Genomic DNA, 24,332 nt, shown 5'->3' with positions numbered 1-24,332 from the left:
GGGAGTGATACAAACAAACAACAAACTCCAGATGGCATTTGATAAATGGTTGCACCCCTATCACTTTCTGTGCTTAAATAAGATTGAGGCCTGAGTACAGTAAGGTCATCTGTTCCAGCTGTCACCTGTTCCAGCCTTGAAGTATCTGACACTTCATGACGCTGTGTAATGATTTCTGCGTGCCCAGTGAGGCTTTGGACTTCGGTAGACCCTGTTCCTTGAGTAAAAGGGCCTTTGAAACTTGGAAGAGCTCAAAAGCAGCTTGGAAAGCAGCGTGGAATAGGGGGCTATAGTTTAAAAGAGGGATGGGGTGTATGGAATCAAAAGTTCTGCTTGGAATACATGTCTTTGGGTGTGCTTAAAGGAGTGGGCACACCTTCTCATCTGAAATGTGATAGCGTTTCATTAGAGCAGGGGTGGCCAGATGGTAGATTGGGATCTAACAGGCTATTTGTAGTGCATCAGCAAAGATTATTTACTGGGACAGAATAGGGATTCTGTTAGTGTAGTACCCATGCTGCTGCTTAACAGTCTCCCTTCCTGAGCTAGCTGGGATGGTCTCAGGGTGTTGATGGAGTCCCCTCAGCTGGTTGTGCTGGGGGCCTTCAACATCTGTGCTGAGGCTGCCCTATTGGGATGGCTCAGGACTTCATCTCTGCCATGACAAGAATAGGTCTGTTCCAAGTGGTATCTGACCTCAGTAATACTGCTGGACACACTCTGGAACTCATTTTCTGTGCTGGATGGGATCTTGGAGCGGAGGAAATTTATATAGTTCTGTTGTCATGGACAGATCACTACCTGATGGGGTTTAGACTCTCTGAGACTCAGAGCTCTGCAGGAATGGAGAACCAATTAAGATTGTCTGTCCCAGAAGACTGGTGGATCTGGCTGGTTTCCTGAGGGCTCTTGGAGATTTTCCTGTCACCTGAGGAGGCAATTCTGTTGAAGCCCTGGTTGATCTCTGGAATGGAGAAATGGCCAGGACAACAGATACGATTGCTCCTGAGTGTCCCCTCTCATGGAGTGGAGCAAAACCAGCCCCATGGTTTTCTAGGCAGTGATGAAACAAGTGAGATGGCAACTAGAGCAATGTTGGTGCAAAAATCGGAGTCCAACTGAACATGGTCCAGAGCCTATTGGAAGGTCTACTCCATGGCAATAAAAAAGTACAGTTGGTGGTCAAAGAACAGTTGATAGTAGAGGAAAAAGAGGGTTTACTGAAAAACCATAAATATAATACACCAAAAATTATGAACGTTATTGTATTTTCTTTTTATTTCTTCATAAAAAACTTTCTTCTTCATAAAACAGCCCAACGTGTTTCGGCTTTTGTTAATAGCCTATTCACGTGAATAGGAGAAGTGAAGTCCCCTGACGAAGCCTATTAACAAAAGCCGAAACGCGTTGGGCTGTTTTATGAAGAAGAAAGTTTTTTATGAAGAAATAAATAAAAAGAAAATACAATAACTTTCATAATTTTTGGTGTATCATATTTATGGTTTTTCAGTAAACCCTCTTTTTCCTCTACTACTCCATGGCAATGCCGGCAACACACATACCTTTTTTCTCTGCTACCATTGCATCTGCAAAGAACCTTCTAGCAAAGCTATTTTGAGTTAGGGATCTCTTACAACCTGCCCCACAAGATAAGAATTCAAACCACTCAACAGCCCACTATGAACAATTTGCCTAGCACTTTGCAGACAAAATTGCTCAGATCCAGTCTGACTTGGGCTTTATAGTTGATACAGGCCTGCTGAATGTAACGTCCCTTGCTTGCCCAGTGTTAACAGATACTTTCAATTTGTGCGGCCTGAGGATGTGGACAGGATCCTTGGAGAGGTGAGGGCCACCACATGTGTGGCAGATTCATTCCCTTCCTGGCTCATTAAAATGGCTGGGCGGGGGACTGACTGAGTGGGTAAAAGGAGTGGTTAATGCCTCTTTATAGCAAGACAGAGTTCTAACATGCCTAAAGGAGGCAGTTGTAAGACCTTCACTGAAAAAGCTTTCCTTGAATCCTACCATGTTGGATCATTATTGGCCAGTCTCCAGTATTCCATTTCTGGGCAAGGTATTGGAGCGTGTGGTGGTGCCTCAGCTCCAGTGGTTTCTGGATGATATGGATTATCTACATCCATTTCAATTGGTTTTAGGCCTGGTTATGGGGCAGAGATGGCTTTGGTCACCTTGATGGACAACCTACACTGAGAACGGAAAGGGGGAGTGTGTCCCTGTTGGTTCTGCTGGACCTCTCAGGGCTTTTGACATGGTATCCTTCTGGGTATCTTTCTGGGCCACCTTACTGGGATAGGATGTGAAGGCACTGTTTTACAGTGGCTCCATTTCTTTCTGGAGGGGTGAGCCCAGAAGGTGATACTGGGGATTCCTGTTTGACTCCTTGGCCATTGGCCTGTGGAGTCTCTCAGGGTTTCGTCCTGTCCCTCCTTGGTAATTGGCCTGTGGAATCCCTCATAGTTCCATCATGTTCCCCATGCCATTTAACATATACATGAAACTGCTGGGAGAGGTTGTCCGGAGTTTGGGGGTCTGGTGCCATCAGTATGCTGATGACACCCAGCTTTATTTCTTCTTTCTACCTAAATCCAAGGAAGCTGTTTTGGTTCTAAACCAGTGTCTGTTGTCAGTAATGGATTGGATGAGGGAAAACAAATCAAAGCTTAATCTAGACAAGAAAGAGGTGCTCTTGGTCAGTCAAAAGACAGATCAGGGAATAGGGATTCAACCTGTGCTGGGTGGGGTTACACTCCCCCTGAAGACACAGGTTCTCAGTTTGGGTATACTCCTGGACTCAGCCCTGAGCCTTGATGCTCAGGTTTCAGCAGTGGCCAGGACAGCATTTGCACAGTTAAAACTAGAGCACTAACTGCACCCATTTTGGGAGATTGATCTGGCCATGTTGACACATGCCTTCATGTTCCCACTCACCTGTAAAATGTATTAACAGGTTGCCTTTGAACAAGTCTTTGTGTGGATCTGCTGGCTTAGTTTTAGTTTTTTGTGTAGGCATTCCTGATCTACAGTAACACAGATGTAGATTTATATTTGTATATGCAGGTTATCTCAGTGTGTGACTCTTGTGCAGTTCCTGTTTCCTCTGAACCAGAAGTGGCTTGCCAGGTGGGTCAGAGCTGCAATGCTAGGCTCTTAGCAGGTGGGTCACTCTTGCTTACTTGGAGGGAGGGGGGAGGAGGTTGTGCGGTGGAAGTGCACTGGTAAGAGTGCTTGCACTGTGTTGCCCTCCCTGCAACCTTGCCCCTCCCCTTTTTGGTAAATAACAGCGACCCACCTGCCAGGAGGTTAGTATAGCAGTGAGCTGCTTCTGCCCTTAGCTCCCCCCCCACTCTTTTGCCAGACTGAACACAAAATTCAAAAAACAATGCTTGTTAAATTGAAAAAAGGGAAGGGGAGTAAAAATTATTTCAGTTTCCTATCACTCTACAAGACTCCTACTGGAGACTAAAACAATAAACAACTTGATTTTGGGAAGCATCTTTAAAAAATAACAGGAAAGTTTAATGTAGAAGTAAATAATAATGGGTAGAGAAATTCAGACTGTGAAGCAGTCTTTTCAAATTAAATTTGAACCAACATGGGCAAGTGATAGTGAGTCAAAGCCTAAGGAAATATGGTTATGAACCAAAAGAGTAAAAGGATATCTCAGGACTGAGGATTTGGATGGAAAACTAAAGATTAATTAATGATGAGCTAGCAATCTTTCATACTGTTTTATTCAAGTATTGGTGTAATGGCATATCCAGCAGCAGAGGAGGGTTATAGTTGCTAATTACACATTTAGTCAAGTAAGGGGGCTCTCTGACAAGTGGATCTAGAAAGATAATTCACATCAGAGCAAATTTCGCACGCCCTGTTGTGTGCATTTGCCTTATTCATAAAACCAGGGATATTTTAATGGATCAAGAATCAGTCCTGAGTTCCCACTGATGTTACTCTACTTTTTATTTAAAAATACCTTAAGTAACACATTCATACTATCACAGAGAGACTGGCTAAATTCATGCTCAGTTTATCCATTTACATTTATCATAAGCATTTAGCCTCTGCAGTTTAAGGTTAATAAGATATAAAGTGTCATCTGTTGTTGTTTTTAAAAAAACCTGCAACCCAATCCAATGAAACACCAGCCATGGTCAAACTTGTATACTGTATTCCACCATATCCACTACCCCTAGTTACGTACCTCCAAAGAGGAAAGCTCCGCTCCATATTTTTCAACCTTTTCCTGTCTCCATGGAAACCAGAAGGCCAGACATTATACACAGATTGTTACTTTTGCCCTTTGTTAGGGATTCAAATAGCCTGTAACTACATCTTCAGGGGATGAGCAGCATCATACTGAGAGGAAAAACAGGTGTGGCTTGAGAGGTACTTTGAAAATGTGTACATTTTTTACTATGAATTAATAAAATGTTTTTTTTTCGAAGTGTGAGCTTGTACAGCGTTCATAAAAATGAAAGTCCATGAAGAAGTCCTTGATGATGGAGTGCTCCCTCTCCACCTTCCCCTACACTATCTGATGACAGTTTATGATGGAGGATGAAAACAAGTCCTTGGAATCCTTAAGTTCTGTATGGTTACTGAGTGCACTAAAGCATAGTATTTTGCTTTTAATGGCTAAATAGAGAGAACCAACTCAAGCCAGTCATTCTGATGATAAAATATTGGTTCGCTTTTTTTAAGGGAGTTTGGATACATTTCGATTTTATAGCTTTGAGCAACCATCCTAACAAATCAATACTTAGCATGGCTGCAAACTTGGTAATGCTATGACACCTGTGGCATTGCTCTGACAATAGTTATATTTGTTTTTTTACAAACTTTGGACTAGTATGAAATATTTTTAGATGTGTAATCCTTGATATTATGTTAAATGAGCCAGATGGTATTCATAAATCATTATACCATTGAAATAATCTGTTGCAACCTTAGGATTTTGTGCAAAACAGATAGTTAGAATGGGACTTTACACTCCTGAATTAAGTTTGAAAGAGATCTTCCTTCCATATAATTATTGAACTAGATGCTAGATGCAGGAACTTTATATAAAATGCCAAGGCTCTGTGGTAAATCTTTTAATTAAAAGTGTGCTTCTACTTCTGTTTCTGCTTTGAGCACATTGTTAGAGGCTTTGCTTTTTAAAATTAGTAAAATCTATAGTAGTTTTCCAGTATAGGCTTTTTACATAGTTGAAATGCACATTGTTTTGATTTAAAGATGTGCTGTCAAAAATATTTAACATCAGAATTATGTCATGTCCATTCTATGCAAATGTCATTATCACGAACATCGTCCTGTCACAGAAATTAATATTTTCCTTGTTTTAAAAGAGTTAGACTGCAATTATATGCACATATACCTTTGTATATAAGTCCCACTGGATATGATGGGACTTGCATCTTGATTAAAAATGCAGAGGGATATCTGGCTGTTAGAGTAGTGTAATTATTTGTCAGGTTGTGTTAATAGAAATTCTTTATTTTTAAAATTCTGAGTCACTAAAGCTGTGACATTGATGTCTTTAGACTTTCAATAATGCTTAAGAATGCTGGGAAAAGCTGTTCTTTGGGTATTTGATTAGCTATCTAGAAGCCTGTACTGTATATGAGGCTACATAGTTTGCTTCACATTCTTTAGCAATTCATAGGCATTAATTTTGATACAGTGTAACTGGTAGATACTGAAAATGATTTATCTATAGTAAATTATTTGCTTATTTGGATATTGTTTAGGCAGAGTATGGGAGACTCTTATCTGTTGAAGGAGACTTTCCTATGGAAGCTGCTCCCTCCCTACCTGAGCAGTACTGATTCCATGGGAAAAACCTATGAAATTGTGCCCAGCTCACATGGTTGTGATCATATAAACTTTCTCTCAGCCTCATAGGAGCAGCTTATGGATAAGCAGCATTCAGGAAGTTGAGAGTCTAAAGATCACCACCACAGTACGTGTATTCTTTAATATCTCTTATCAGTCTATATGATAATTACATAAAAGAGGAGTTGCTGAATAAAAAAAACACTGTAGTGGTTCTTTCTTTCATGTTTGAACATTTCAAATTTCTTACTATTAGAAGTGGCTCTTGCAGATTGGTGAGTAGTCAAATATCTGATTCTAAAAAAACTTTCTATCTATGTTATGCGCAAGCTGTCCCAAGAATCTCTAAAATTGCCATTCAACTGCGGAGCATAAAATAGTCTCTCTGTCATCAAACCCTGCAGGAAGTTTTTACACACTCATGTTAAAAGGGAGAGAAATTGAAGGTTTCTAGCCCTCAGGAGTCATAGAAGTATGGCAGACAGTTCAGGGAGGGGGCTTAGAAAAGAGAAAAGGCCTGGAAGGATTTACAGAAGGTGAAATTGTTCCTGGCAAAACTATTTTATTATTTATTTGTATCCTGCTCTTTCTCCAAGGAGCTTTTGGTAGCTTTCATGGGATTCTCATTTAATCGCAACATTATGAGGTAGATATAATGAGAGGTAGGAACTGGCTTAACTAGGATTTGAACCTAAGTCTCCTTAATCTAGATTCAACACTCCAGCCACTGTACTATTATTTCCTTCTTATAGCCCAGTGGTTCCCAACCTGGGGGCCGGGACCCCCAGGGGGCCCGCGAAGTAATCCAGAGGGGGCTGTGAACAGTAAAGAAATGAATTATTTATTATTATTTTTTTAAAGTCTTCACTCCCTCTACACTGTCTGCTTTCCGCTGCCACTGCAGATGACACCTCCCCCTTGCTCCAAAGGAGAGGGGAGGCCTTTTGCTGAAGCGCCAGAGCGTCTTTCAGGAGCACTAAGGGCAGGCATCTGCCTATAAAATACATGGCAGATGCCAAAGGAGGCTGAGGGTGGAGCTACCAGGAAGAAGAGGGGATTAATATCACTGATTCCCGTCTCCTTGCACTGCCGCTACTGGCAACGCCCTTACTTAGAATGAGAGGAGAGGGCTTTTTGTGAAGCAAAAAGAAGCAAGCCTGCAAAGAAAGGCTGCTTTCCCCCTTCCTTCCTGGCAGCCAGCCTGCCTCCCTGGGGGGAGGGGGTCACAATTTTTTTTCAGCTTATAAAGGGGGTCCTGTGCTCATAAAGGTTGGGAACCACTGTTATAGCCATTGTCTGATCCTCTGGTTTATAAACTTGTTCCTGAGCTTCTCCCTTCGTGCCCTGCTTGCGAGTTTTCCAGAGTCACCTGGCAAGCTACTGTGGAAAACAATGGTGACTAGATGAACTTTTTGGCTGATCCAAGTAGGGCAAATGTTAATGTTCCTTTTTTCTGAGTCTCATAATTCCAATAACAGATTGGTTCTGGAGAGTTACTTTACAAATGTGAACTTCTGAAACAAATTCTGCACATTCAAGAAGAAACATCATGGGACCTGCTGCAAACCTCCTATGGCTTCTAATATGCCCCACCGCATGAAGAGCTAATGACAGGTTGCAAAAACACACACAGTACCTCAGAAATTAAAGTTTACTAGTGAAAGCATACTAAAAATTATTTCCACTTAATAGTTTAACCATAGCCATCAACACATAGGCTTGGTTTGCACAACACTGTAGGCCAAACTTCGGCTTACCAGGACAGAGAGGAACTCGTAGCCACTTTGCTCCTTCCTGCCCTAGAGCTTGTATTTAATGAAATGAGAACTTAGCCATGAAGCTAGGTTCGGGTGGCACACTAAGCCAAACTTTGGCTTAGCTCAGCACAGGAGCAGAGGCCAGGCACAATGAAGCAGCTATGAGCTCCTCCCTAGGAGCCCACATGTTCATGTGGTCCCAGTAAGCCATTGTTTGGCTTACTGTGCCATGTAAAGCACCTATAGACTAGGGAGCTCTTACAGTGCTTCCAAGATAATCTCTGTTTTGACAGGTTCCTGGCTAATGAGCAGTGACGGAACAGCTTTTATTTATTTATTTATTTATTTATTTATTTATAAATTTGTATCCCGTCCTTCCTCCCAGCAGGAGCCCAGGGCGGCAACCAAAGCGCTAAAAACACTTTAAAACACCATAAAAACAGATCTTAAAATACATTAAAATAAATCAGTGTTAAAAACATTTTAAAAAAACTTTGAAAAAGGGTTAAGAACATTATTTAAAAAACATATTAGGCAATTCTAACACAGATGCAGACTGAGATAGGTTTCAACCTAAAAGACTTGTTGAAAGAGGAAAGTCTTCAAAAGGCACCGAAAAGATAGCAGAGATGACACCTGCCTAATATTCAAAGGGAGGGAATTCCACAGGGTAGGTGCTGCCACACTAAAGGTCCGTTTCCTATGTTGTGAACAACAAACCTCCTGATAAGATGGTATCTGCAGGAGGCCCTCACCTGCAGAGCGCAGTGATCGACTGGGTATATAAGGGGTAAGACGGTCTTTCAGGTATCCTGGTCCTGAGCTGTATAGGGCTTTGTACACCAAAACTAGAACCTTGAACTTGGCCCAGTAGCAAATGGGCAGCCAGTGCAATTCTTTCAGCAGTGGGATGACTTGTTGGCGAAACCCTGCCTCAGTGAGCAGTCTTGCCACCGTATTTTATTTATTTTATTTAAATTTATTTTATTTAATTTAATTTATATACCGCCCTAAGCCCGAAGGCTCTCTGGGCGGTGTACAAAAAGATAAAAAAACAAGCAATGTATAAATACAATAAATACAATAAATCAAGAAAACAAAACAAACAAACAATAAAAGAACCAAACAACATCCAAAATACAAATAATGACGAAAATGCTATTAAAACACACTTTAAAATGCCTGGGAGTATAAAAAGGTTTTCACCTGGCACCGAAAAGATAGTAGCGTCAGCGCCAGGCGCACCTCATCGGGGAGGCTGTTCCACAGTTCGGGGGCACCACAGAAAAGGCCCTGGTTCTAGTCACCACCCTCCAAGCTTCTCGATGGGATGGCACTCGGAGGAGGGCCTTAGATGTTGAGCGCAGTGTCCAGGTAGGTTCATATTGGGAGAGGCGGTCCACCAGGTATTGCGGTCCCATGCCGTGTAGGGCTTTATAGGTCAAAACCAGCACTTTGAATCTAGCCCGGAAACAAACAGGAAGCCAGTGCAGACGGGCCAGAACAGGTGTTATATGAGCGGACCTTCTGGTCCGTGTCAGCAATCTGGCCGCTGCATTCTGGACTAGTTGTAGTTTCCGAACAGTCTTCAAGGGCAGCCCAACATAGAGCGCATTGCAGTAGTCCAGTCTAGAAGTTACCAGAGCATGAACAACTGAGGTGAGGTCATCACTGTCCAGATAGGGACGTAGCTGGGCTACCAGGCGAAGATGGTAGAAAGCATTCCGTGCCACCAAGGCCACCTGGGCCTCAAGTGACAAGGAAGGATCAAAAAGAACCCCCAAGCTACGCACCTGTTCCTTCAAGGGGAGTGTAACCCCATCAAGAACAGGATGAACATCCTCCATCTGGGCAGAGAAGGCACTCACCAACAGCGTCTCGGTCTTGTCTGGATTGAGCTTCAGTCTGTTAGCTCCCATCCAGTCCATTATCGCGGCCAGAGAGCGGTTTAGCACGTTAACAGCCTCACCTGAAGAGGATGAAAAGGAGAAATAGAGCTGCGTGTCATCAGTGTACTGATGGCAACGCACCCCAAAACTCCTGATGACCGCACCCAGCGGCTTCATGTAGATGTTGAAAAGCATGGGGGACAGTACCGATCCCTGCGGGACTCCACAATGGAGAGTCCAGGGCATCGAGCAATGTTCCCCAAGCACTACCTTCTGGTGGCGACCCACCAAGTAGGAGCGGAGCCACTGCCAAGCAGTACCCCCAACTCCCAACTGTATTTTGCACCAACTGCAGCTTCCGGACGAACCTCAAGGGCAGCCCCACATAGAGTGCATTACAGTAATCCAGCCTGGAGGTTACCAGTGCATGGACAACAGCGGTCAGGCTATCCCTGTCAAGAAACGGCTGCAGCTGTCTCACCAGCTGAAGCTGGTAAAAGGCACTCCCAGCCACTGAGGTCACCTGGGCCTCTAGCGACAAAGATGGATCCAGGAGTACCCCCAGTCTACGGACCTGCTCTTTCAGAGGGAGTATGACCCCATCCAAAGCAGGCAACTGACCAATTATCCAAACTTGGGAACCACCAACCCACAGCGCCTCCATCTTGCTACGATTCAGACTCAGTTTATTGGCCCTCATCCAGCCCACCACCGAGTCCAGGCAGCAGTCCAGGGATTGCATGGGCTCTCCCGATTCAGATGTTACAGAGAAATAGAGCTGGGTATCATCAGCATCCTGCTGACACCTCACCCCAAAGCTCCTGATGACTGCTCCCAAGGGCTTCATATAGATGTTAAACAGCATGGGAGACAAGATGGTACCCTGCAGCACCCCACAGCACAGCTGCTAGGGGGCCGAAAGACAGTCACACAATGCTATTCTCTGAGAGCGACCCTGGAGATAGGATCGGAACCACTGTAAAACGGTGCCTCTAATACCCAGCTCACCAAGTCTGCCCAGAAGGATACCATGGTCAATGGTATCAAAAGCCACTGAGAGATCAAGTAAGATCCAGGTCCAGAACTCCCCCGCGAAGAGAGAGTAGCTCCTGAAGGGCGCTCAGCCCATGGCTCATGCGGGAGAGGGCCGCTTGTTCCGTGGCATCCCCCCCACTTCTGCCGTCCCTAGCCCCCCTTTAAAATGGGTCACACCAGGCGATGGCCTCAGAGAGAGGGAGGGAGGCTGCTTGGCACAAGGGAGGACAGGGCCAGCTGGGCCCCATCCAGGCCTCTCTGGTGGCGCGGGTGGGGAATGCTGCAAGTTCTCTCCGCTGGTTGCTAGCGAGGCCAGAGTGTGCCCGGCCCTGGGGCGGGAGGCAACTCCTGGAAATGGCCTCGGATGAGAGATGGAGCCACTGTGCTTCCCAGCAGCTGCAAGGCTTTCCCTTACACTCGTTCCCTTGTCTCTGGTGCCCAATTGCAAAAGGCTCCTCCAGGGCCCGCCGGAATTGCTCCATCAGCAGAGGCTGAATACATCAAGGACTCCCCCAAAGAACAGGGCACTAGTCCCTTCAAAACCAGCGTCCTCCCATCATTTTACCGCTGCAGTTCAGGAGCAGCAGAATGCCGTGAAAGAGATTGTTATCGCCAACATGGCTGCTGCATACAAACAGGAACAGAGAAGCGTGAAGAGGAAAACAAAAGGTCTCTTGTCTCTAAGTTACAAAATGGAGGACGGCGTTTTTGGGAGTCACGAAGATCAGGTCCTGAAAAAGCTGAAGAAGAGCCAATTTGTGTCCTTTCAAATTGAGACTGTCTTACCTCTGGAGCAGAGCATATCTAGTATAAAAAACCTGGCTGAATGAGGTTCTCTGATCATGACACATTTAAATGTTTATTTTTTTTTAATAATGTTATTTATTTAATTTTGAGAATTGCATTATTTTATTGATGTATGTATTGCTATATTTGTGTTTTTGTAAGTCGCCTTGAGGGCCTTTTGGCCATAAGGCGGGGTATACATTTAATTAATAAATAAATAAATAACAGGGTCGCACTCCCCCTGTCCTTCTCCCGATAAAGGTCATCCATCAGGGCGACCAAGGCCGATTCAGTCCCATGTAGCTTTTCTACATCTTTTTGGTTTACATATATTAGGATATAGGTGGAACAATTAGGAGCACATTCTCAGCAAATATATGATGCTTAAAATCAATAATCATGCATCTAGTTATTGTTTTAATAGCTGTTACATGGCCAAACAGGTCAAGAGATACTACTGTAAGCCCAAAAGCCAATTTTGCTCACAAACAGTATTACTAGAGTTATCTGGTGACCTGCACTTTCCATTTGTTAATCCAAGTTACAGTGATCCTGATCGGAGGGCTACAACTCCTGTCTTTATATGTTTGTGGTTTATCCTGGAAGTTAATATTAACTGGCTCTGTAAGAGGTAGGCAAGTAGAAGAGGGAGAATATGGCCATATTTCAAAAGGCTTCTGCACCCTTAAGAATACTCTACCCTCAGAATATAGTCTGAAGACTCATAATGCCACCACTTAGCTGAAGCTGAACAGGTCTGGATCTGGTCAGAACCTGGATGGATGACCTTCTGGGAACCATACATATGCTGCCTTTGGCCCCATGTTATAAGAAAGGCAGTGTAAAAAGGAAGGAAATAAAGTATATTCCATAATAGGGCAGAATTCAGGAGGTGCTTTCTGATTTTTTTGATGGGAAAACTGCAGGTTTGGAACTTCTCGAGTTCAAAATATTTGACAAGAGGCAAGGCCCTTTTTGTCTTGCTGTGATGAGAAGAGATAGCTCTAAACTTGGATCATGTTCAGGGGAAGATTTAAAACTTGGAAGAGGAAAGTTGCAGCTATTTTTACATGATGGTAGAAAACATTGTGCGGTATACCATACCCATATATATGGTGACCAGCTGAAATAACTTTCTAAAACACCTTTCAGACCCTCTTAAAAAAAAAATCTGTAGTAAGATTTTCCTCTAGTTTTTCCCCCAGGTACCCCATTCTCCCTAATACTTCATAAGTGCTTGCTTAGTTTCTTAAATTGTCTTTTTGGAAAAGAGCATAATTTAACTTTCATTAAACTAACTAAAAAGAGTACAACAAAAAGCAACTAAGACTAACAGAGCTATCCAAACCATGCTAGAGGGAGTTTGGAAGAAGTGTAGAAGTCCCTCTGCCAAGCCCTGTCTGACTCGGGCAGCCTCTGCTGGTAGACGAGCTCTGCCATCAGTGGGGAAGCTCTGCCTATGAGGACCCCCCCCCAATGCACCTGCCAAAACATTGGTACCCTCCCCAACAGTAGATAGCAGAAAATCCTAAAGCTGGGTATTTGGGGGATGTGGAGGGCTGGGCCAGCACAGGATCCACTGGATCTTCTGCAGATTGTGCTGCTGTCATGTGATTGCAACAGGCCTGATCAGGGCCCCTGTGCTGTGCCAGCCTGAGAGCTGGCACAGTGAGGGCATATTTGTCCTGTGCCACTCCTTCTGCATTAACTGGCACAATTGCCAGTGCTGTGGATGTAATGCTAGCTGCACTGCTCCATTACGCTGCTGCTGCTGGCCATTGTACCCTTAATCATATGTTCTTTCATGGTTCAAGAAAAGTGCAGGAAAAGAAATCTAAGACGATGAATGGGGCTGAATTTCTAAAATAATATTATAATTATAACAAATAAAGCAAAAGGCCTTTGAGGTTATGGACCCTTATTGCATCAAAGAACTATCAAGGAAATCAATGAGATGTAAGGTAAACAGGCTCCTGAATAAACCTGAATCAATCTAACAGGATTTCTCTTCCTCATGTCTAACTTTAGATTACAAATATCAAATAAGGCTCCATCTCTTTCTCTTAACTATGTAGTTTTCACAGCGTGTGCACACACCAACACACTTTGCCAATTATTTAGTAAGACTGCAGATATTAAAAGTAAATTAAACTCTCATGCTAAGGCTTGTGAAATTATATTATAAACTCTGATTAGTTTACAAAGCCAATTTCCAGAGAATTCTATTCTGTAGGAGAGGTGTTTTTATGGTAAACAGTAGATTTTTTTTTGTTTCTGCTGGTGTTTGTAGTTTTTCCACAAACATTTCTTGAGGTGAGTTCATGTGTGAATGTACATCACCCTGTTTGCAGCATCAAATAAAATTGTGCCTTATGTGAAATGGTAACCATAGATAGCCTTCATATTGATTCACATTACAAGCACAGTGCATTTAATGGAGGCACCTATCTACTGCAGGACATGGAATTTTTAGTCATCCAGTAATACAGTGTCAACTGATGCACGTGCATGTGTGAATCAGTCTTTTCAGAAGTATCTCTTAATGATTCAGTCAGTGCTTCACTAGTTATTAGAAAATGGACCAACAAACCAATTGAATGTGTTCCAGCCCTTGTCTATTGCTGATGTAGTCCCATTTAGTGGCCTTTACCTGCACTGAAGTGGGTGGGCTGACCAGTAAAACTAACGCGGGGAGGGGGAACAGAGCAACTACACATGATTTCTAAAACTCAGTGCAATGTATATGTCAGGAGGGTATTATGCAAAAAGTATCCACACAAAATAAACTCGCCAGTGAAATCTAAAACCAGTCATTTTTCTTTCTTTAAAGCAACTGATTAGCCTTGTTACCCGCATTCAGTATTTTACTCTTTCTGAAAGTGATAAATGGTGCAGTAAATAGGTTTCACAGTGCTGCATCAAAACATTTGATCATGTTCTGTATAATTAATAATGAATCCAAGGACTTCAAAATATGTAAATGTTAATACAGACTACTTGCAACCTTAAATGCTATCATGTAACACTATGTCTTATTTGCAGCTTCATGTCATTTCTCCAGTTTTGTCAACAGGTCTACATGGTGATAATATTGTACCAAAGTCCTTAAAAACCTTACTTTCGTAGTACATAAGCAAGTGACTACACTGGCTATTCTAAAGCAATAATTACAGCAGAGGGCCAGAAAAATTCCAAGCCCATTTCTTACTTGCAATTTATTTTCAGCACCACTCCTCACCTCCAATTTCAAAAGTAATTTGTCATGTGGTGTACGTGTCCAAAGCCCCATTGCGCATGTGGAATTAGTTGCATTGTTCTTTGGAAATGGATATAGATTTATTACTCCCATACCTATTTTTAATACTTAGTATGAAATTTCTACGTTAATTCATTAGAGTGGTACCTGTGATGATGTAGAACATTACTCACTTAATAACGAAGCTTGGTCTGAGTTATCTTAACAGTTAATGCTAAACCACTTAAAGATGTCATTTTTATATAATCAATTGGTATATAGATTTTGTTAAATTAACTAGCCCTTTTTTGAACTAGGAGTTGATTGGAATCGTTTTAAGATTTCATAGTTCAATAGCTTTGTGAAACTACGTTTACATCATGAGTGCAAGTTTTTGTGGAAAGATTAGGTTTCAGTGACTTCACTATCAACTTGGTTGCAACTAAGGAGAACTGTATAATGTTCTTATTTTCTTGTTTAGTAGTGTTCTGTGATAATTGGAAGAAAATTCATTTTTAGTATACTTTTTTTATACATACAAATATTTCTTGATTTTGAATTTCCAAGCAACAAGATAATTGTTTGTGTCTGTGGCCTGAAATGGAGGGAAAATGGAAATGTGGGAAGGGAGAGAAAGAAGAAAAAAAATAACCCTCTTGCTTTCTCTTATGGATTGAGTGAAATACTATTATACAGCCAGTTCACTCTGTTGCTAAATTCTTAGATCCCAGATTCAAGTAGTAATGTAACCGATGAGAAGATTGCAACTATGTTTGACTAACTGCATTACTATGCTTTACAAGCAGAGCAGCACTCTTAGATTGTTGTTGGAAAAGGGATTTCAAATATACAGCATTTTCAGTTATTTGATGTGGGAGTGCATCCTCGGAGTCTGCCAAGCATATTGTTCCTCTAGCATAGTGGAAGGGCCTTGATACAGCAGACTCCGACTCATTTTGCTTTTCTCTTGCCTCAAGTTCTTCCATCTTCTGCATCAAATGGAAGAAACTGGTGAATGTTTGAAAATACATACATAAAAACGTGTGTGTGGGGGGAAGTAGCACTTCTGGAAAAACGTACAAACAAAATGAAAATATTAAGTTGCCATGGTAGATAAGATACTTTTGTCAGAATCTGGTGGGACTTTATTGACTACCAATAGAAGAGATATGGGAAGGGCACCTTCCACAGACTATGCACATTTGTGGACTTTGTAGTGAAGGAGATACTGTTTTTCCTTTTTATAATTAAAGATGAATGTAATAAACATGTAATCGAGAAATGTATTATACAGGCTTATTTGATTAAACTTTTTAAAAATAAAAAACAAGAGGGGGCAATAGCATGTGAAATAATTGAAGCTTGAAGTCAAAGTTCAGAACAAGAACTTCCGGTGCTGTGCTAACAAGAATCTATGGTGCTATGCTGCCCTCTTCAAGTGTTCATATGCAAAGGGCACCGCAGGGAAAGAGGTATGCTAGCTCCCTCTCCTCATTGTTTTCCAGATTCTAAAATGTGTGGGAGTCCTGTTTCAGAAGGTCAACCTTTAACTCCTGGGGAGTAATGGGGACAGAGCTTTTGTTTTCATTCCTGCAGCCCCCATTTACATGTGTTTTTAATACACATTATGAAAAGGGTTTCTGAATCTGAGAAATAAATTTTTGAGAAGTGCTGTTGTTTACAAGGAAACATTAATTACTGGGAAATTGCTATATGCAAATAAAAAAAGCCCATCCTTATTTATCTACAGTAGGGATGGGGAATGTATGAGCCTCCAGATGTTGTTGGACTCCAACTCCCATCATCCTCAGCCAGCATGGCCAATGGTCAGGGATGGTGGGAATTGTGGCCTTCCAGATCTTTCTGGATTCCAGGTTAGTTACTCTTGCGTTACAGTTAATATTACACTTGCTGTGTATAATCATTAAAACACTGAATTCTTCAGTATTGTTATAAAGTGTATCTTAATAGCAACATTTAATGCTACTCCAAAATTGCATTATGAAACTGTTTTTAGGGTTTTCTCTAAGAAATTGTGAGTTTCATCTGTTTGTTTGTACATGATAACACTGAGATCTTCATAGTTTCTAAGGCAAGATAAAACCTTCCTTTAGTTTCCTACTACATTCATGGTTTCTTCTTTCAACTCTTCCCCAAACTGGCAAAAACCAAGATATACTGCAGTTCTCTCTCCAGTATGCGAGTGCCTTTGTAATTATTCTTTTAATAAATGAATGTATATATGCTTTTACAAAAAAATCAATTTTTGTGTTATTTCATGTGACATATATTTCATGCTCAAGTACATTTAGAGTTAGTCAGAAAGCATAGCATATATTTCCCCCCCTTTGCTCCCTCAGCTCACTAATTTACATCTCCAGCGGTAACCACTCATCATTGCTGTTGCTCACATGCTCTGCCACTGGTGGTTTGGGCCCTTTTTAATCAGTAGTTGAATTCAGTTTAGTTTTTCCTGATTTCTCGTTTTCACATCAGTCCATCTGTGAAATAGTTAACTTCCAAAATGCAGAGATGGTTCTGTAAGAGTGGTTGATTGCTAGCTTAATGTACAAACCTGTGTACTGAATGTTAAGCAGTTTAAATGCTTTTCTTCCAGATCAGTAACTAATGGATTCTTTATTGATTATTCCTATTGTTCAAATGGCTATCCTTTTGCATATTTATGACTAAGATGTACTGATTTCTTGAAACAAGAAGCTGTTCATTTTGTTCATACTTTTTTTAAAAAATTGAGAGGATGCCTTCATACAATTTTTAATTAAGGTTCCAATGATATCCATTCCACTCTGAAATCTTTATAGTGCAAGTTTATGTGTTAAGTCAATATAATATCACAACATGCTGATTGTTTTTTTAAAAACTAAGCAAGTGGAAGTATTGCTTATATACCATTCTAATATACATAAACAACCTACAGTGTACTTATGTCATCTGTGTAGGCAGCAAACCATTAATCTACAGTCAAATATTATGGTCTTGCATTTATTTGTTCCGCTTATGCAGGAGTGCAGAATAAATGCTAAAATGAAATGCAGGTTCATTTCAAACATTATTTTCTCATTTATGTTCTTTTTAATAGCAAAGCTCATAAACATTAGCATACACATGACTTTTCTTTCGTTTCATGCTTAGTATTTCTGCTGAAACATTTGCGACTTGGAAATCAATGCAGTTTAAATTCACTGGAATGGCCACATCTTGTGATTTCTAGCTAGTAGTTTTTCATCCAGTTTCTTGATGTTAACCTTAATATGCACAGAATTGGAGAAACAGAATCTAAATATGAAAGGTATCCATACTGGAATACGAAAATATAAAGAAATGCATCCTATATGCACACCAATGCTTTCTGTGTTGATTTGCTTTGCACTATGTCTCAGCAGCATATTGGTGGTGGGAGGGAATGCAATTTCTGAGATTGGGGTAGGAGGAGTAATGGATCTGTCCAAACTTTCTAGTTCCTAAGGAGTTAAAAGACTCTCCACTGTGCTTGTGTAGGATTAAAGCTGTTTAGACAGACAAGGTCGAATTTAAACCGTTTCACCTCCTAGTCTAGCTTTATAGTACAGACAGTGGGGGAGAAATGCTGCTCCTTTGGGACAGAACCATAAGATACATGCATAGCAGTTTCTTCCAGGGCTTTCCAGATCGCAGAGAATGGCCAGAGCCTTATCTTTCAACTCTCCAGCCCCCCCCCCCCCGCCAAATCCAGGCTAGCTAGCTGCAATCTTTGTTGCCCTATTATTATTGGAGCTCGCTCTAGCGTTTTATTAAGTAGAGAGGCTGAGGTCACAGGAGAGAATTTTTATTTGAGTGCGAAAGACGCAAGGTGGAACACACACACCCTCCCGCCCGCATGAGGCAGCAGGACGCAAGGTCCCAATGAGACGGCCCCTTTGACTTTGGAGCTTGATGTGCGCTATTGCCCTTTGTCTTGCATTTCTGGTGCAGTTTAACGTGTTAAAAGTGACTTTCCATTTAGACATGTTGAAAGTGGGGAAAGTGCAGCGTGAAATCAGTTATTTTCAGAGCAGCACATTTTCCTTCCAAAAGCCAAGAAGCTTCAAAACCTAGAAAATATCACTGGGTTTGGGGGTGGCTATGAGTACTCTGCTGCGCTGCAAGTTACTGGCAAGGAAATCTGCTTGTAGTATTCCTCCATTATCCTGCAGATCAGCAGCAAATCTAATTAGTCTCTTCACTAAGGATGGTTGGGTGACTGTGATGGGGACTATCTTCTTTAGAGACAACTGCCTGGAGTAGTTGGTTGATAACCCCCACCACCACGGGAAACAGCAACACCTTAACCTGAGCACTTTAGTAGTTTCGTCTAACAACCATCGGCCGAGGGTTTCGTTGTTTTTCTAGAACGCTTAAATTCTGGGACACGTGAAGTGATGTTCTCCCAGCCGTCTCTCTCCCACCCTGCCTCCCGCCTTACTGTCGTGAAACTTATAAGATGCAATCGCGTTACCAAGCAGCCGCGTACTATTGCATAACACGACTTTCTCCCCCCACATCCTCCTTTTAAAAAAAAAAAATACGTTTTGCATATTTGCTCACACTTCTCCCAATGAAGTTTTAATTAGGCAGCCATGGTAACTCACTCTTTGCATGAAGCCTCTTTCCAGCGAGATGCTGAGGCTTCGGAGGATTCTGATCCCTCTGGACAGGCAGTTTTTTTTTGGGGGGAGGGGTAGTTTCCGCACAAAATCTGAGCTGATTTGCTGTGCGATGCTTACCTTTTTACGCTTCCTTACAAATAAGTAAAGGTCTGTGCAGTTCCTTTGCGATGATGCATCTCTCCCAGCTCACTTCTGCAAGCTTGCAGAGCAACGATCCACTCTTGTAAGAGCATCTGCTGCAAGATAACACCAAAGGGATTTTCTTTAAAGAAAAAAAATATGCTTCCTGAAGATTTGGTCACCGCTGTCAACCACCACCAGCACCCCCGCCCCACCACTGCCTCCTCTTCCTCCTTAGATTTCGTAGCGAAACATGAATTCAGCCGTCACTATGAGAAGCAATTGTCAGAATAGCAGCAGAAGCCGCGCAGTGCTGAAAATGTCCTCAGTTACTGCAATTCAATGCCTTCAATGAGATCTCGGATACGATAAAAGGGGGGTGGGTGGGGAGAAGGAGGTTGCTATGGGACGGTAGGCGAAGAAAAGGATGGCGGGGATCCTTTCAGCAGCCCCCGACTCAAACCTGGCTTCCCGATCGGTTCACTTGGAAGCATTCTCTATAGTCCTCCCGGCTTGCAGGCAGAGGCTTCGGGCAAGCTCAGTTCCCTCCTACTTTCTGGGAACGCACGAGAGAAAGGGGAGCGCATGCTGTTTTGCTGGCGCTTGTGGCGTGTGTGCGTGTGAGTGCGTGCGTGCCTGTGTGTATCTCGCCGGAGCGGAGACGGGAACTGGCGCTGGCTCTCCGCTAGGGAGAGTTCTCGTGTTCCCTCGCAGGCAGACAGGGCAGGCAGGCAGGCTGGCTGCGACCAGGAACTTGTTGAGTTTAGCATGCTGTGCTTCAAATAATAGGCTCTCGTCGAAAGAGGAAGGAACATAGATTGGCTGGTTGATCATCTTGGAAATTAGAGGAGGGGAGAGGGGAAATCTTTACAGGATGGCTCTTGGTTCTCTCTCTCTCCCAATTTTTTTCCCCTCTCAGTGCAGTTTAAATGCATTTCCTGGTTCCAGGCCAGCGTACTGCTATATATCTCGAGGATTAATCGGGAAGAGGAGTACAGCTCAATCAGCATTTTTGGTTGTAACTTGAATCTGTATAGGTTGTTGGGCTATAAAGAGCAAAACAGCCAGTAGTTAATTTGGGGGGGTTGTTTTGGTAGTATTTTCTTTTTAAAAATGCTGGAGCTGAACCTGCTTGGCTGAAGTAATGTGACCTGGAAGGAGCCTTCCGTAGTACCAGATGCGGGGTTGGGAGGTTGGGTAGCTGCTACAAATTTTTCAGTACGGTTATTTTATGCTCAAGGACTGAGTTTTATCTGTCTTGGATACAACAGAAACACTGGGGTAGGGGCAGTGTTTCTCCACCAATTATATACATTTTGTGTAAAAAATAATCAGGAATTCTTTTATTTGTAAAAAAATCTCAAAAGTCGGTAAATTGCACAATTGAATAAACCATCCCAGATGTCTGTTAATTTTCTAGTAGGACTTTGCTGACATAGGCAGCAAGGTTACTTAAGGTGTAAATCTAACCAAATTCAGTGGGACTTAGTAATAAGTGTGTTTATGACTGTAGCTTAATATTACTAACTTGATATGTATAGGTTTCCATGTAGTACATTGTGCACTTTGAATAAATTGGGAAGATTAGTTAAACGAATGCAAGTATTAACTCTGCCTGTAGAATTTGGGTTCTTCGGGAGGCATGGAGTTTTTATATGCCTGTATGTTTTTTTAAACTAGAAATTCAGTTTTGTTCTCAATACATAGTTTAGTTTTCTCAAATGTGTTACTATTATTTTAACTTTATAAACTGCCTTTCGTGGACTGTCCACAAATGAGAACGCACATTTTGTGTGGGAAGAAGTTGGGATCCTCTTAGCCACAGGTTTTGCTGTTAAGAGAATTAAGGGACTAGAGCAAAGTCATTTTTCATGTGTAACAAGTACAGATATTAGGCAATAAAATCCAGAGGCCGGTTGAATCCACCTTTTCTCTTCATGCATTGTCTGTACTTCCTCTTCTGTGATAAATTAATAGCGTAGGCGTTTATAGAGCCATCCACTTTCTTAACCTCGCCTAGAGTGTCCGTTTACTCAGACAGATAGGCGACTCAAAAATAAAATTTTATTATTATTATTATTATTAACCTTTGTCATGTCAAACAATGCAAATCCCATCATTTTCATCATTTTAATTTCTTCTTCTGTGGCTTACTGTGCCACACACACTCAATGGTATATTGAAGACCACATAGTCTTGGGTAATCTGAGGTGTACAGAAAGAGTCTGAAGAATTCAGGTACACATCTCATGCATTGTAGCCCAGCAACTGAATAGGCTGTGCAAGCATGTATTCTCCAGAACTCGAGAGCACTCACTGTGGTTCCACAGCCACCTTTTCAAAGTAAACCTGAGTCTGGAACACTTGTGAGGGTAACCAAAGTGCCTGAAACTTTCTAAGTGCTGTACATCTATTAAAAGATAACACACTCCCTGCCCAGAGACCCACAATCTAATAGATGCAATGTAAAAGGGGAAATGAATGGGAAGGGAAGAGGAAAGCAAGTGTTGAAGCAGCTGCCCCTTCAGTGGGGCCAGAATGGTCTCCTCCTTGCTGTGGTGTTTCCCCGAGAGACACACATGCAGCCTTGCAGTGGCTCTAGGTCACTTTGCAGGTGGCAGTGTGATCCTCCCTTCTGGTCTGCAGTTCCAGGTAACTTTAAGTTGGAGCATAGTGTTCTTTCATGCAGGAAGGGGGCCAAGCTTCCTGTAGTTGCTCCTTCTCCTGAAGGTGAGTGCAGGTGGGTTGGTATCCCCACACGTGCTTGGATAGTGGGATCAGTCAAAGATGAAGATCAGTACTTGTCTTTGATCATCAGCTGTGGTTTGGATATGCAGGATACAGAGATTTGTTTCAGGCCTGACTCTTTTAAGACTATCCTTAGATAAAAATTAGTTTATGTACCTGTTTGCTATGTAGCAGCACACAATAGTGTCATTGCTGTGTTGCCATTTTTAATGCAAAGGGACATATTGTCCCTTCTGGTGCCAAGAACTGCCCAAACTTTGCACTGGAGCAGAAGCTACCATAAATTCTGCTGTGCAGTGGCAGCCATTAAACAGGTCAGCAAAAAAGCTGGAAGATTTATGGGCTAGATTTAAAGCCTGATCACCTGATTTACTGCATTCTTGTCCACAGAGAAGCTAGGATTGGCTTTAATGATCTTGACACAGGCACAGCTCATAGAATAATTCCAGTCCCCGTGCTCAGTGTAGCCACTGGTATTATTTTCTTGTGATCTCCATGATATGATGCAGTGCTATGTCCTGTGATATTAGCAGTAAGATGGCAGCATAAGGGCAATTCTTCTGTTGCATAGTATCTTACTTGTTGGATGTCTGCTAAACACAGGAATTAGCCTCTGTTAGCAGTAAAGGTATTTAAGAGAGAGAGCCTGTAGGAGGGGCAGAGGTAGATTTGCTGATTAGAGTGGGTACATCAGGTAGCAGCTGCCATGCCTTGAGCTAATGTTTATTGCATGCCACAGGTTGACTTTTATTTATTTAAGGCCATTACATGCAAGAGAGTGAGGAGGGAAAAAATAGCTAAGCAGTGTATAACAGCTAAAAATAGAATATTACAGATATATATATAGAAATATCATCAGTACAAAACACAGTAGTAAAAGTACAAAAATGCAATAAAGCAATGTTTTATATAAAAAGACAGGGACAGCTTACTGATCAGGGAAATCCTGGGGAAAAAGTGTGTCTTTCAGAAGATTTCTAAAACAGGTAACTGATGGTGCTATCTGTACAATAGGTGGACACAAGCATTCCAAAGAACGGGCAACAGCAGAAAGTTGCATATTTATGAGCCACCGCCACAGGGGTCTATAACACAGTGTGCCACTAATAAGAGTTCCTCAGATGATCTTGGTAATCTACCAGGTCTATATAGGGGCAGGTGGCCTTTCAGTTAACCAGATCCCAAATTGTTCAGGGCTTTATATGTTAATAACAAGATCTTGAACATGACTTGGTAGCTAATTGGCAGCCAAGCAGTTCCCACAGCACAGGTGTAATATGAACATGTCCAGGTATCCCATATAACACCCTAGATGCAGCCGTTTGCACCAGGTGCAGCTTCTGGATCTATTTCTAAGGAAACCCCTACATACAGTGCATTGTAGTAACACTTGATCCTTCAAGGATCATGATGGATCTAAGAGCACCCCAAACTATATTCCTGTGGGGTTTTTTTAGGGAGTGCAGCCCCATCCAGAACAGGCAAACTTCCCAACTACCAGACCTTGGAATCACTCAGCCACAAAGTCTCCATCTTACCAAGATTCAGATTCAGCTGACTTTCATTCAACTCACCACTGCATCCAAGCACCAGTTCAGAACATGCATGGCCTGTCCTGATTCAGATGTAACAGAGAAATAGAGCTGCATAATGATGACACCACACCCCAAATCTAATGGCAGCTGTAGTGGCTCTATAGAGATATTAAATAGCTTTGGGGACAAAATAGTGCCCTGGGGCATCCCACACCCAGCACTGTGAGTAAAAGTGGAACCACAGTAAGACAGTGCCCAAATCCTCCAATTCCTCCTGTATCTCTGCCCAAAAAGGTAATCCATTAGGGCAACCAAGTCCAATTCTGTCCCCAAATTGGGCATGAAGTCAGACTGGAATGGGTCACTGTGATCTGTTTTCTTCAAGAGTGCCTGCAGTTAAATTGCTACAACCTTCTTGAGCACATTGCCCAAAAAAGGTGATTCCAACTAAGTGTCAAGGAGGGCTTTTTTTATGATCACTGCTTGAATTGTTTTCTGCTACAACTCTAAGCACATGCTCTTGCCCATCCATGGGCAAGATAAGAATAAGCGGCTGCTGGATCTGCAGGTCAACACACTTGGCTCACCATGTGGCTAGATCCTGCAGATGACAGACGGTTAAGTTCGCTTCCACAAATAGTTAAGAGTCACCCTGTGGATGTAGAATGCTGTCTTCCCCATCAAGTGATGATCATGTGGTTAATTATAATTCCTAATCATAG

The 24,332-nt window shown here is 42.2% G+C and overlaps 2 protein-coding genes across 10 annotated transcripts in view; one reads left to right on the top strand and one right to left on the bottom strand.

Annotated features, from left to right (window-relative positions):
• The window catches only part of INSYN2A (inhibitory synaptic factor 2A), a 93,854-nt gene extending 73,790 nt beyond the window's left edge, over positions 1 to 20,064 (bottom strand). For 4 of the 8 annotated variants that reach the window (XM_061635678.1, XM_061635682.1, XM_061635683.1 and 1 more), the window contains exon 1: positions 19,190 to 19,231. In XM_061635678.1, the coding sequence (XP_061491662.1) occupies positions 19,190 to 19,198 (9 nt within the window). In that variant the 5' untranslated portion in view covers positions 19,199 to 19,231. Of the gene's footprint in view, positions 1 to 17,631; positions 17,828 to 19,189; positions 19,232 to 19,324; positions 19,470 to 19,790 lie in introns of those variants that run through there. The other 4 variants (XR_009763995.1, XM_061635680.1, XM_061635679.1 and 1 more) reach the window with 4 other exon arrangements.
• DOCK1 (dedicator of cytokinesis 1) overlaps positions 1 to 24,332 on the top strand; it is a 702,192-nt gene that overhangs the window by 331,097 nt on the left and 346,763 nt on the right. The window lies entirely within an intron of this gene.

Source organism: Rhineura floridana, chromosome 7 (genome assembly GCF_030035675.1).
Source record: "Rhineura floridana isolate rRhiFlo1 chromosome 7, rRhiFlo1.hap2, whole genome shotgun sequence".
NCBI classification, from domain to species: Eukaryota; Metazoa; Chordata; class Lepidosauria; order Squamata; family Rhineuridae; genus Rhineura; species Rhineura floridana.
Note: the sequence above shows the minus strand (reverse complement) of the source record. Positions and strands in the feature narration are given on the sequence as shown.